The following is a 14,534-nucleotide window of genomic DNA, read 5'->3' on the forward strand; positions in this document are numbered from 1 at the left end:
GAAGCAGCTTTGTTAATGCGAGTGCAACGGTAAACACAAAGCTCCGACGAGGCCCCTGTGAACCCTGGTTCAACGGGAGTAAGGAAAAAAAAACAATAGTGGCAGAGCTCTTTTTTTCTTTTTTTTATTACAAAGACGTATTACCGGAATTATGCAGCATTGTACACAACAGTGTTCACCACCGTGTCTTTTCACCGGATGTGGAGAAAGTGAGAAAGTGCAACAGCCTCAATCTGAAGCTCATGTACGCACAGACCTGTGCGTCTTTTGTTGATTTGACAAATCAGAGACACGCGTCTTATTATAGACCAGTGATTCTGACTGAATCTCAAATTCTCACTTTTGAACTGTGTGTCCTGCAAAATAAATGGCCAAGATAAATATATAGATATTTTTAAATCTCTTTTAAATAAAATTAAAAAAATAAATAAACAAAAACCTGCGACCTAATCAAATTAGCTGTGACCCACCAGTTGAGAAACGCTGTTCTGTATCAAATCAAATCAAATCAATAAATAAATATGAGAACACTGTTGAAAGTGGATCCTGCTCTCTGGTGAGAAGAGAAGAGGGAGGTTGGGTGAAAGAAAACAACACGAATTCAATAGAAATTTTGCATTGGGGGGGGTCCTCGCATTTTTTTGTCGTCGTCCTTTTGGAAAAATCAGATCAGATCAGATCTCCCTGGAGAAGACCATGTCCCTGTTGGCCCCGGGGCTGCTGGAGTAGGGCGGGGAGTTGTGACCGGTGGGGCTGTGGGCCGGGAAGAAGGTGGGGATGTAGGGGATGGCGGCCAGCATCAGCGGGCTGGCCAGCGGGCTCTCCTCCTGCGGCAGCGAGACCATCACGTTGTCCTGGTCCCACACGTGGAAGGCATTGTGGGGAAAAGGGTGCACGGGGGGATGGTGGCCCGTGGCCACATGCTGCAGGTTTTCCTTGTTCTCTTCTTCGTCGGTGGCCGGGCCCAGCAGGCAATCTGTAGGCACACATGCAGGCTTAGGGTTGTTGCATGTTTTCATAAATGTTTTTTTTTTTTTTTGTTGTTAATTAGGATCAGTAAAGTACATCTATTCCATTCTAATCTATTATTATTAGAAACAACCTATAATAATATGTACAGGATGAGATGGGTGTTTATGTGTCAGATGGTACACCTGAAACCATCAGCTTTTTAATTCAGATGTAAAAGACAGTGTGGGCTTTTTTTTTTTTTTCCCACATCACCCTTAGGAATATGACAGAAGAGGTAATGAATAAATAAATGGATGATAACCAGGTTGATGTGAGACATTATTCCTCCCAAGTACAAGTAGTGTACTCTTGCCCACTCCAGATGAGCTTACTAGAACAGCTGGGAGGAGCTGTTTATCTCTCTCTCTCTCTCTCTCTCTCTCTCTCTCTACTTATGTATATATATATGTATATATATATATATATATATATATATATATATATATATATATATATATATATATATATATATATATATATGTATATAGATATAGATATAAACAGCTCCCAGCTGTTCTAGTAAGCAGCTTTACCTGCTATGTCAATGGCTAGGTCCTTGATGAGGTGTCCCACGATGGCGTAGGCGACTCCCACCACCACCAGGAAGGCCATTAACACGTAGATGAGCGGCCTGGGCAGCGCCAGCAGCTCCTTCACGGGCGGCTTGTACTGCTTGTACAGCGGCTCCAGGGTCGCCTTGACGTCCGCGGCCAGGACCAGCCCGCTGAAATTGGAGCTGTTCATATTTTATTATGATGAGCGGTTATTCCGGTGGTGGTGGTGATGATGAGGATGATGACGATGATGACGATGATGATGAAGATGATGATGATGATGATGATGATGATGATGATGATGATGATGAGTGCTCCCTCGGTGCTGCTGAAGTCTCACTTCGACGCGTAACAACGGAGAGGGCGAACGGACAAAACTGCTGCCATGAAGACATGAAGAGAAACGTGCTGTAAATTAAAAAAAGAAGGCTCCAGGTTCCAGGTTTCTTTAGCTGTACCTGGCGGTAAATTAGCTGTGCTGTGCAGACAGGAAAGACATTCACAAAAAGACACCATCGGACAATTGTACAATAAAACAGCACATAAAGCACTTTTTAAAAAAAATAAAAAATAAATAAAAAAAGTGAAACTGAAGCATCGAGTCTTCGATGTATTCCAGCTTACTTTGCCGATGCGATTCCATTACTGTTTGTCCTTGTTACTCCTCCAGGTGAAGTGAAGCGAGTCGCGGCAGATCATGTTTTCAAGAGTCTTGGTTGCCGAACGGAAGCGCGCCTCCCTCCTGTGTGCGTGTACTCCCGCCACCAGAGGGTCCCGCCCACTTAGATCACTTGCCCGCTGGTGTCTAACACCGTCGGGAACGGGCTTAGGTCCCGGTACTCTGGCTCTTACTGTGCCTGGTTACCTAGAAGTCGGCTGCCGGGGAATCAACAGGGAGGCTATTTCAGTCGCTGCTGCTGCTGCTGCTGCTGCTGCTGGATCAGTGGCGGGTCAGGGCGAGAGGACGCAACCGCTTATACATGCACACCAGCAGAGACCAGCACGGCACGGCACGGCACGGCACAATGGGCCTCTGAACCAGTGTTCCTCTGGTTCTCAACCTTTCTTTGAGCCATGGCACAACTGTTTTCATTATATCTATCTATCTATCTATCTATCTATCTATCTATCTATCTATCACCTTGTCTAATATTCCATTTTTAAGAATATTATTCAGAATTTCTTTTGGCCAACATTCTCATAGTCCAATATTTGTCAATATTCGGGACCCCCGTCCTTGACTATCAGTGGGAATTTCGCACACTGCTTAAAATTCCTTTTAAAGCACAATCGCTCCACAATGGAACGTTATTAAACTTTAAAAAAAAATTTTTTTTTTAGACCAATTAAGTGAAATTTGATAATTTCCCCACAGCACACCTGACATTATCTCACTAGTGTGCAGCGGCACAGTGGTTGAAAAACACCGAGCTAAACCACTCGAGTGAGAACATGAGGCAAAATAGCAAAACCAACAGATATATATTATATGGAAAAACCCTTGAAATACACTTCATTTTAAGTGCAAAAACACTTTTTTTTTGTAGGATTTCATATGGAATTTGATACTCACAATCTATTTAAAGGATAGGGCGAAAGTAGCTTCTTATAGTCTAATTATGGTAATTGTTCACATTTAGAAAACAGAAATACACGCTGAACATTCTCACTAAAATGATTGCCCATCTACTTTTTACCCCCTAAAAATGAAGAAATACAAGTAACTTGCCATGGGCACTAGTATGCCCCTATTCTAGAAATACTCTTAAACTGTGTTTTTTTTTTTTTTTTTTTAAATCGTCTTTAAGGACTCCCCTGCCCCCCTTTTTTTGGAAACCATGCAGAATTGAAGGATCATTTTTAAAAACGCGGACTGAGAGAAATTTAAAGTTTGGAGAAAAGTTGTTTGATTTGCCTCAACATAAACACAACACAGCGTAACACTGCCGCTCGAGGAGCAAATCCCTTGATCCTGTTAAACGTATATGTCAGCTGACATTGAAAACCTTTTCGAAGTTTTTAATGTTACTGGAGTTGGAGATTTTTGCTTTTAAAAAAAACTGTATATATGTATATATATATGTATATATATATATATATATACATATATATATATACATATATATACATATATACATATGTATATATATATATATATATATATATATATATATATACATATATACATATATATATCTATATATATACATATAAATGAAAATGTTTATACAATTGACATAAAGTTTGATCTGCACTCGAAAGAAAGAAAGAAAGAAAGAAAAAGAATACCAGACTGATTTCTATGGCTTTGAGTTCTCAACTATAAACACAGTTTCATGTTCGTGGGGTCCAAGTTGAGAAGCGCTGAAATGACTTGATCACTGCGGTCACTGACAGGGAAGATGAATCCACCTCCATTCAAGCAGACACGTTGTACAGGTGACTGACGGCCGACAACAGCAGCGCACCTGAGTGCAGCATCGCAGGTGACGTAGAAACACTTTATTCAGTTGTTTTCATGTGATTTTTCTGTTCTGACAGCATTTTGCGAAATGTGTTTCGGCAAACTCGATTGCTAGCGATCAAATCACAAATTACAAGTTAATGCGCACAAAACAAACACACCACTTGCACGCAGCGATTTGAACAACTCGCATCTGAAGCAGAATTTTGTGTACAACTAAAAGTTCATTTACACACAAATGTTCAAAGCTGCCAATATGAATGATTAAAGTTAGCAAAGCAGATTTTGACAGCATTCTTGCACTAAACTGTTACATATGTTTTGCCTTTTATAACTTGCGCCACTGCTGTGCTCTCGTAGTGTAGTCTTCATTTGCAATTACTCTGATATCATTTTGTACTTTGTTGGGCATTTTTTTACACTTTTCGTCCACTGCATGCTATGCTCACACCGTGGGGCTGCTGAGTAAAGAAATTTCAATGCTCTGGATATGTCGCATGTATTGTAGGATTGTCAATAAAGCTACCTTGAACCAGAGAGAACTCTAATAATTGGCTCATGTTGGTGGGATCTACTTGTCCACACTGAAGGCCTGGAGTCCTGTGATGGCTCTGCCGAGGATCAGGGCGTGGATGTCATGAGTACCTGGTGGAGGCGCACAAAGAAAATGAAAAAATAACGACAACGACAACACCTTCAGTCAGCTACAGCTACGGACGGCCCACCACCGGAACGTCCCTATGAACGCAGCGCCAGAATCAGAGTGTTTTTCCTACTGGTGCTCACCTTCGTACGTGTTGACGGACTCCAGGTTGAGGAGGTGTCGGATGACGTGATACTCGTCGGCGACGCCGTTGCCCCCCAGCATGTCCCTGGCCTGCCTGGCCACGTCCAGGGCCTTCCCACAATTGTTCCTCTTCAGAATGGAGATCATCTCTGGACATGCTCTGGTCGGAAAAATACGACTTTTATTCAGATGTTAAGCTACGAGCGACTATTTTGGTTCCCACGTTGATATTCGTGTTTAAACAGTAAAAAAAAAAAAAAAAAAAGTCAGTCCCTATCTTTCCAGAGTTGGCGAGAAAAGCCCATTTTGGAGCAAATATCAATATTCCAACACTTAGTTTAAATTTGAAAGTTTACATTTTGTTGTCGAACAAATAAAGGTTGTTGTTTTTTTTTGTTGTCATGCCACACAGTCCCCAGTGTCTGTGTTGGACACCTTGTTTGCTGAGCAGCGTGTCATAGGGCAGTTTCCAGATCATTTATAGCAGTTGGTTTTCAAAGAGGCGGCCACAGGAAAATGGAGGGAAGGTATGAAAAAATGCTAATAAATAAATAAATTATATTTTAATTATTATTATTATTATTATTATTATCATCAGATATAATCAAATGTTTGTGCAATCATTATCAATAAATATAATCTATACTGAGATAATATATGATTGCCTGCCAGTCAAAAACATGGTTCATGGTGTTCATCTCGGTGATTTTCTCCTCCTGCCTGACTAGCCGGGGATACACGAACGGGTTCGTAACAAAGAGAGCAAAGAAACAGACCGATAGTCCAGCTGTGCAAGACGCTGCTGCTAAAAAAACCTCAGAAGTGGCCAAATAAAGTCCAAAAATACGAAGCAGCAGACAATAAGTATGGCTTTGCAGCCAGACAGAGAAACGTCCTTGATGATCATCGATAAGTTTCTTATTCTAAACACATTTATCAACAACAATTATTGACTAACAAACAAAAGCAAGAAAAAAACGGATGAAAGGCTTTTACTTTTTCTCATCCAGGAGCCTCCCGAGCCTCAGGCAGGACTGAAGGCCGATGGTGATCTCCATCAGCATGTCGGCCATCTTCTTCTGCATCAGCTGGTTCCTGGCCAGCGGAACACCAAACTGCATTCTGGGGCACGAAACAACGACGGCATCAGCCTCAGTGTTACCGACAAGTGAAACACTCTGGGGAGGCTGAATATAATAAATATTTTATATAGAATGATTTATAAATCTATAATAGATTTATGAATTCATACAGAATTATATTTGGTTAAGTGTTGTATTAAACTTTAGCGTAATTGGAGACAAAACTATTGAACAAAAATGTTGTGTGTCCTGCAACGCCTGTGCCATGTGACCTGTCCAATGTGTACTGTCGGGCCGCGTGGAAGCAGAACTCGGCGGCGCCCAGCGCTCCCCATGTGATCCCGTAGCGAGCATTGTTCAAGCAGCCGAATGGACCCTGAGACAGGAAAGACAGAGAAAGAGAGACAGAGAGAGAGAGAGTGAGAGAGGGACTGAGAGAGAGAGAGAGGAGGGGGCGGGGGGATTGATTTCCAAAATCATATTTCATGTTATATTATTTATTATATTATACTGCACTATTGCACAACTATGACTTTTACTACTACTACTTTACTTATTTGACTGATATTATTATTTCTATTGCTGTTGATAGTATTATTAGATACTAAATGCTATCGTGTCATACTTTGTATTCCATTGATTGCACCTAATCATATTATATTACATTATACTGTCTAGTATTGCATAACTTAAAACACCCTCATCTGTACTTGCCACTTTTTAATCTTTTTAACTCTGTATTTTTGTAACTTGCCACTTTTTAAACTCTTTTTTTTTTTTTTTTACACTTTCTTTATTCCTTGTTGTCGGCGTGGTTCTGCCGCAACATTTCACCGCCGTGGAACGTGACGCGCGGTCAGTAAAAAAAACAACCTTTGACCCTCTGAATCTCACCCCGAAGCCCGAGGCGTTGGGCAGGAGGTTCTCCTCGGGAACCTCCACCCGGTCCATCAGGATCATCCCACAGGAGGAGGCTCTCAGGGAGAACTTGCCCTCGATCTTGGGGGTGGAGAGGCCCTTCATGCCGCGCTCCAGGATGAAGCCGCGCACCTTCCCGCCGTCGCATTTGGCCCACACCACGGCTATGTCAGCGATGGGGGAGTTGGTGATCCTCAAGGTGGAAAAAAAAGAAAAAGAAAAGTGCAATGTGACACGACTGAGCGGGTGACTATTCTCCATCAAACGTCACAAAGCACTGTGCACGATTGGCAAAAAAAAAAAATCCATTTTGCTGCCCCGACTGCAAATGTATTGTTTGGCATATTCAAGGCAATAAACCAACCAATCAATCAACTTGTATTTGCACAGCGATAAATCACGACCAAAGGCGCCTCAAAGCTTCTTTGTACAATCAGAGGAGGAACAACTGAAAGCCTCCAGAGCAGCAGGGGGCGACAGTGGCCAGGAAAAAGCAGATCCGGACTCCAGAGGGCGCTCATCCGCTTCGACCAGTTGGGGTGTGAAGGGGAGGGGGATCAGAGTGAGAGTGGCAGACAGGGTGAACAAGCAAATACATACAAAGCTCTCATAATATAGATATAGATATATGTAAATAAATAATTCAAATATAGAGACATGGAAAGACATACATAAGTATATAAAGTATTCTAAAAGGTGTAATAGTGGACTTTTTTAGCTGCTGCTGCCCATATAGAAAGTGGAAAAATCATGAATAAAAATGATAGAAAACAAAGGTGGGGGTGCCTTCCTACGAGTTGTCCCACTCTTAATGAAAAAAAGAGTAAATCCTTCATCAGTGAATTAAATAATAACCGCCATATTTGGCTGAATTGTCAGGCTAAACACACACATTTTCGAAGACACTTTGTGCCAAAGGACCTTTAAATCTTCCATACTGGGCCCGTTTCAACTCAACAGCGACGTTTCAATCAGAAAGGCAGGCGTCAGTCACTGCTGGATTAGCAGCACTGTGTCAGGTATTCCTGTTTAACACTGCCATGGCAATTTTCTATTAATCTTTGAACGCTTCGGCCCAGCAACTCCACTCTTGCCATGAGGTCCACAGGAGGGCCGTTTCCATTTTGACTCAGAGTCAGAAGGTCCAGTCTGTTCCTGCAGGTTGACTTGTCTGCATTCAACCAAGTTCAAATTAAAACCAACTCTTGTCCATAATCAAGCTTCCTGCTGTTTTTTTTTTTCCCAATTGCTGCCACCTGTTGTCAGAATGAATAATGACCGCTAAGTCTGAACAATAAAAACAAGAATATGCTCACTCTAAATTAAACCACTTCTTCAGAACTGAACAAGCCTTTCGGCTGAGAGCTGAAACGTCTTCAAGATTGGAAGAACGAGTCCAAGCTCCTACAAACACAGGCATGAGCGCCATCTGCTTCCATTGTACTAGCAGCACGTATCAGGAAAATTTATACCTCCAAAAGCTGGTCACCATACCTGAGGAACCTCAAATACACAAGAATTATTAGAATTTTGCACTTGATGTCCTGCACTGACCACGTCTTGGACCCGCTGAGGGTGTAGGTGCGACTGCTCGGATTGTAGGTGGCGGTGGTTTCCATGCCGCTGAGGTCGCTGCCGTGGTCGGGCTCCGTCAAACCGAAGCAGCCCAGGATCTCTCCGCGAGCTACAGGGGGCAGCAGAGAGAAGGGACGAGTCGCCTTGTCACCGGCTGTGCTCCACTGTGGCATTCTGATGGGGGTAAGATCCTGCGGTGATTGTGTGTGCGCGTGTGTGTGCCAGGTCTCACCCAGCTTCGGGAGGTACTTTTCCCTCTGCGCCTCGGTGCCGTAGGCGTAGATGGGGTGCATGACCAGGGACGACTGTACGCTCATCACGGTCCGATAGCCGCTGTCCACTCTCTCCACTTCCCGGGCGATCAAGCCGTAGGCCACGTAGCTCGTCCCAGCGCAGCCGTAACCTGGAGTAGAACCGATGTCGACGTGTTGGTGCAGTTGGTGTTGAACGATAAAGGGAGAACAATGGGCCAGCACACGTATGATCCAAGGTCAATTTTGGGGACAAAACTACAGTTATACATAGGGGATGCGCCGATACCGATACCAGTATCGGGTAATGGTACCAATACCAAGGCTACTCGTACTTGTACAATACGTGCCGATACCACACCACACCAATACCAGTTGTATATGTATGCAAATGACAATTTTGTTAAATGTGTCTTTTTACTTGGTTTGAAAAACATGCTGATGATGTTGTTCAAATAACACATGTGTGGGAAATTACCAAATTTAAAGTCATGATATTCCACAATGTGTAATGACCTTACAAAGTACTCAGTATCTGTGTGTACTGATATGCAAGAAACGTTTTTTTTTACATGCATCTTGAAAAAAAAAAAAAAAATGAAATTTCCTTTTAAACAAAGGGAGTGCCACCAAAATATATATTTTCCCTCCACTTACTAACTTCAGTAAAAGTAAGCAAGTACTCGTACTAGTTCCAGTTGGTAGAGAACAACTTGATTATACCTTCAGGTGGAAGGCTCCTTGGAGTGCAGGAGAGACTTAAAGGAGAGTCAGAAATTAGTTTGCAAGTTTCTAAAGAAAAGGGACTAGCAGAACAACTCGCAGTGTGCTGCCCTCTGTAAAGCAGCTGTTCAGCTGGCCAGAGTGAGAGAATGACTCCAGCTGAGACGGGAGTGCGTTGATCACAGGTTGGACCTATGAGCACACTATAATCAGCACATAGCAATCAAGGGGCGTGTTTTTTTTTGCCTTCCACTGTAATAAAAACTACATTACAACTGCCACAACTGCTACTACTCCGACTACTACACCACGAGTCACATTCGTCCAGAAGTCTAACAGTGATTATAGCGATCACAGACATAGGCTGAAGTTCATTTTGGTGCATTTCTACAATTTTGAGTGTTAAATATGAAAAATGCCCAAGTTCACAACAACAACAACAACAACAACAACACCAACAACAACAACGAAATCACAGCTACATATTCAAATGAAGGCTATTTTGTGTGTGTGTGATTATCCTGGACAGACGCATGCAGTGTAAATAGTGGACAAACGAGAGGCTCAGACTCACCTTTAATAGTTGGACCCAGGATGCCCAGCTCTCCCATCTCAGATATAATATTTCTGTCAAACACTGAGACAGACACAGAGATGCCGTATGTAATTAGCACTTCCGCTATACAAAGGTAGTGGACTAGACGTTCATACATGACATATGCAAAAAAATCTTTTGAAAATACTAACTATGTTTTATGCTGAGAAGCCCAAAGACTTTTCTGGGTGTTGTGTGAAAGTGTAATTGTGCCATTCTCAGAGTAGCGCTGGAATGGAGGCCGCTAATATCTTAAGAGTTATTGTTTCAAAAAAAATTAAAAGAAAAATCAGGGATAGGTTTACCCCCATCTCTGTTGGCCATCACAATGCGAGGCTGGAGCTTCTCTTGACAGTAGTTTCTGATGGAGTCTCTGATCAGGACCTCATCCTCCTTCAGCTGGCCCTCCAGATCCAGGGGATCAAGCCAGTTGAACTTAACTTTTGCTGTAAAAAGAAAAAAAAATAAAGAAACAGGGAAGGAATATTTTTAATGGCTCAATCTTAATTTCACTGGAATGTCCTGGTAAAATAGTTCAAACACATAAACACAAATGGTAGTTGAAAATACTAATAGAAAAAACAAAGACTCATCACAGAAATTGGACCTACGTGTTTTCAACTTCTTAGACTCCTCTGCCTCTAGGAGGGGAAAAACATATCAGCGCAGTCAAGACAGATTCTTTAAAAGCACTAAAACACAGAGAGACAATTCTCAAGCAAATATACAGATACTTCATATTTGTAAATTCAACATCAGGTCCAGTTACAATGTTTCATTTTTTTTTTTTTAATTCTAATCTTATATACACGTTTGCCAATTTATAGGTGATGATAAGGATTGTACCTTTTTAAATGCAGGGCAAACTTGAAACTCACAGGCTGCAGTGTACACTGTACTGTTCCCACTGCTATTGCATGGCCTAGGTCGCACTCACCCCATCCAGGACGTGTTGCTGAGCCCTGCGCTCGGCAGGCTGAGATGGAACACCTCTTGGAGTTCACCAGCAAACGGGAAGCGGCTCCTCTCAAGGCCATGACGAATGGTCTGCAGGAACACGAGCCACACGTTGCTCGTGTTCAACGTTCACGGAAATATCGCTGGCATGCACGTAGAAATTATTGACAGGTATTATTGTTTTGTTTTTTGTTTTTTTTCCTATTCCTTTCATACTATCCTCGTAAGAAATAACTGATAGGGGAACAGTGTCATAAAAGGTTAGTCAATTATTTGTGAGCATGGCACCACTGCCCATAGGCTGACAGATGTGACAATAAAATGACAGTGAATCGATGTATTGTGCGCCAAAAAAAAAAAAAAAAAAAAAGTAGCCTAGGAAACACAAACAGTGTAGCAACAGGTAGATGAAAGTCAAGGAAGAGCTGTCAAAACTTTCCGAGAGAAAAACAAACCTGTCCTCAGGTCACCCCTCACCCCTCACTCACCCCTCGCTCACTGTACCGTTTGACTGCCCAGGGAGTGGGGGAGGAGGGAGTTCAAGGTAGCAGGAGCTCCAACACACTCCGAATCCTTCACTCTGATTTTCACTGTGACCCTGAGCAGGGGTTAATAAATAAATAAATAAATAAATAATAAAAAAAAAAACCTCAGTGTCCCAGTAGTATCGGAGGACGGCGGACTGGGACCAGCTCAATCCACTCGGAAGTATGTTTACCTGATGCGAACCTGCTGTGAGGCGCCTGCGCAAAAGCCCACATTAATGGAACACCGATCCAGCGAGTCAAGGCGGAGACTCCTTCTTTGCTCTGAAGGATCCCTCGATTTCCTCCCGATTGTTCAAACCGCTACCCGTCCCGTTATCCCCAGAATTGTTCTCTTTTTTTCACCACCTGTCCCGGGAAAAATAAAATCTCTCCCTGGACACAATTTGTCCCGTTTTTTTTTTTTTTTTTTTTTTTTTTTTTTTGAGGGAAAATGACAAAACCTCATTTGATATCCGTCTGTGGTCTAGATAGGGTGACAGACCCCCCACCCCCAGAGATGTCTCGGATTTGAAACTCTAGGAGATGGCAACCCTAGCTTCGAGACGCCCATGTTTTCTTCCTTTTGCCACGTTTCCCACCCCTATTGCGTTGTAGCTTTGAACACGAGCAAACTTTTTTTTCTTCTTCTTCAGCACGTTATGAACAACTGCCTTCTTTCTGAGCCAACCTGTCAATCTCCGCCTTCGACAAGTTGGCTTTGTCTTTTTTTTCCCATTTCTGTTTATATGCAGAATTTTAAATACTTCTGCAAAATGCAGAATTTGCGTTACAGGCGAGAGAAAATGGTGTGGATGTGTGAACAGCAGGCGAGACGATCTGCGCTCGACCGCTTTTGGCGAGCTGTCTGTTGGCTTGACCACAGTGACGGCTGTTGGTTCAGAAAGGCAACTAAATTTCCTCTTTGAGAAACTCAGCCTACACACGCCACATTATCTAGCCAGTTTGTTAGTAGTGTTTCAAGTTTGAAGGACATGTTCTGCCCAAGAGAAACTACTGCATATTTGCCTTGAAACAACGTGTCAACTACTTGAGCCCAGAATTTGGGACTTAAATTTTTTTTATTTTTTTTTATTTTTTTTAAATGCTTCCATCTTGTGTTCATAAGGCAGTATTGCAATGGGATCAAAACATCTGCCGTATTTTCGTTCTATTTAATGAAAACCTTAGAAGTGTAGACAGACCGTGTTTGTCTTAAACAGATGCTGACAGGCACAAGTACTCATTTTGTAATAAATACATCAATCTCTCAATGTAAATGCTCTTGTTTTACTTCTACTGTTTTACTATTTTACACGTGATACAGACACAGCAGTCCACAATGTTAAATAATTTACACACTGGACCTTTAAGACTGCTCTGAAAAACTTAACTAACCTAGCTAGCAAAATTAGCTCTAAAAAGATAGATTGTTTGACACCAAAAAAAAAAAAATATATATATATATATATACATTGTTAGGTATACCATTAAAACAAACAAACAAACAAAAAAACATCCCATTGTGTAACATTAAAAGTAGCTCTAAAACATTTTTTAGTGTGTACCGAAAATTCTGTCTTGGTGTTCTTTGGCTCACATCTCATTCGCACTTTGAAGTAAAAGGATTTGATGTCATGAGCGGGTTGGCCCAGTGGCAGACAGGCAGTTGCTCACATGGTTGCCCACGTAAAAACGTCTTTAATGGTCTTATAGGCAAGGTTCTGTGGTTTACTGTGATGTAAAACATTACTTCCTTTTGCAATTAGTGGATTATTTTTCCACTCAGTTTTGCAAGCAGACCCCAATCAGGGGCCTCTCCTGCTTAAGGGCTTAAATTTAGCCTATTCGTATTTCACATTAAAAAAGTAGAAATGTACTCAGTTACAGCTATATATGTTTTACACCTGTCGACCACACTCTTAAGTAAGGGTGGGACTGGAGATGGCATCAAAGCATGTTAATCCAACAATGTAAATGCTTAAAACACGCAAAAATGCTTAAAACCCTTTAAAAGAAATAATTCATGACTAATTCATACCTATTTAATGTAAACACAAACAATAAACGTTTTATTTTATTACTGCCAATTATGCAAAAACGATGCATTCCAATATTCAGAATATTCAACAAAGTTATACTTAAATTTATATTGAATGCAAATGGACTGTGGCTAACAATAAAATAGAGTAGTATAATATGATAAATGGTAAAAAACAAAAACAAAAACAATAATAAAATAAAATGAATAATAACAATAATACAGCAATAATTTTGAGTGGATTCTATCTAAACTCTTAAGTGGAACATTGGTAAAACAATGTGAGTATAGCGTATAGGAACACAGTGGAAAGCTCAACTGGATCCATCATCACGAACAGCTGCAGTTCCTACCACCTGGGCTCGTTGGCAGATGTGTGGGTGTTGAAGGAATGGATATTTTGTGATTTCCTACCGATTGCTTTTATGTTTGAGTTCCACCTGAAAGGAAAGAAGAAGCATTCTTTGAATATCGCAACCTGGGACCTCATCCACTATAAGACAGCAGACAAAATAAGTAATTCATTTGTTCTCAAACACGACTCCTGTCTGCAAAGTGATGTTGACCTACATATTCTCTGGTCTCATCTTCATGGCCTATTGGCTGACAAATTAAGAGAGATCGTCTTAACATTGACATATACTAACACATTATGACTGAGATATACATGTATGTAAATAAACATTTATAAATATTTTATTGTCATTATTTTTATTTTCTTCTTTTTTTTTTTTTTTTTTTTTTACACATCTTTCATCGCTGCAGTGTGCTCCGAGATGCCATGAGTCACTGAGTGCACTGAGTTTAATTATGAATGAAAAGATTGCTTTTTTATAATTAATGTTTGGAATTTCATTACCCTTAAAACAGCTTTCGTGAACGGACAAAATACATTTATCTCTCTGCTACCGCAGGTGGGTGGGAATGAACAATCACTTTAAAGCCAGAGCTCCTCGTGTTTTTTTTGTTTTTTGTTTTTTTTTCCGCTTCTTTCCATTTAACAACACAAATCCGCTACAACAGATAGCGGCGATAGTTGGCAGGCACGTCCC

At 41.3% G+C, this 14,534-nt stretch overlaps 1 protein-coding gene and 1 long non-coding RNA gene across 3 annotated transcripts; one reads left to right on the forward strand and one right to left on the reverse strand.

Moving 5' to 3' along the window:
- Positions 1 to 4,348: 4,348 nt before the first annotated feature.
- LOC142892445 (glutaryl-CoA dehydrogenase, mitochondrial-like) lies at positions 4,349 to 13,910 on the reverse strand. Of its 2 annotated transcripts, none has more exons than XM_076032625.1 (12): positions 13,839 to 13,910; positions 10,898 to 11,007; positions 10,572 to 10,601; positions 10,266 to 10,406; positions 9,940 to 10,002; positions 8,624 to 8,794; positions 8,371 to 8,500; positions 6,793 to 7,009; positions 6,171 to 6,274; positions 5,813 to 5,938; positions 4,816 to 4,976; positions 4,349 to 4,674 (listed from the first exon to the last, which is right to left on the reverse strand). In XM_076032625.1, exons 2-12 carry the CDS (start codon positions 10,995 to 10,997, stop codon positions 4,601 to 4,603), a joined length of 1,317 nt encoding a protein of 438 aa, XP_075888740.1. In that variant the 5' UTR covers positions 10,998 to 11,007; positions 13,839 to 13,910; the 3' UTR covers positions 4,349 to 4,600. The 2 variants fall into 2 exon arrangements, with proteins under 2 accessions (XP_075888740.1, XP_075888739.1); XM_076032624.1 differs by lacking the exon at positions 13,839 to 13,910 and adding an exon at positions 11,373 to 11,396.
- On the forward strand, positions 10,900 to 11,526 carry LOC142892446 (uncharacterized). Its single transcript, XR_012927429.1, has 2 exons — positions 10,900 to 11,005; positions 11,441 to 11,526. It is a non-coding gene; the product is annotated as an uncharacterized LOC142892446 (long non-coding RNA).
- Positions 13,911 to 14,534: the final 624 nt, after the last annotated feature.

This window comes from Nelusetta ayraudi, unplaced genomic scaffold (assembly GCF_046127955.1).
Source record: "Nelusetta ayraudi isolate G7.1 ecotype Tasmania unplaced genomic scaffold, CSIRO-AGI_Nayr_v1 ptg000034l, whole genome shotgun sequence".
NCBI lineage: Eukaryota > Metazoa > Chordata > Actinopteri > Tetraodontiformes > Monacanthidae > Nelusetta > Nelusetta ayraudi.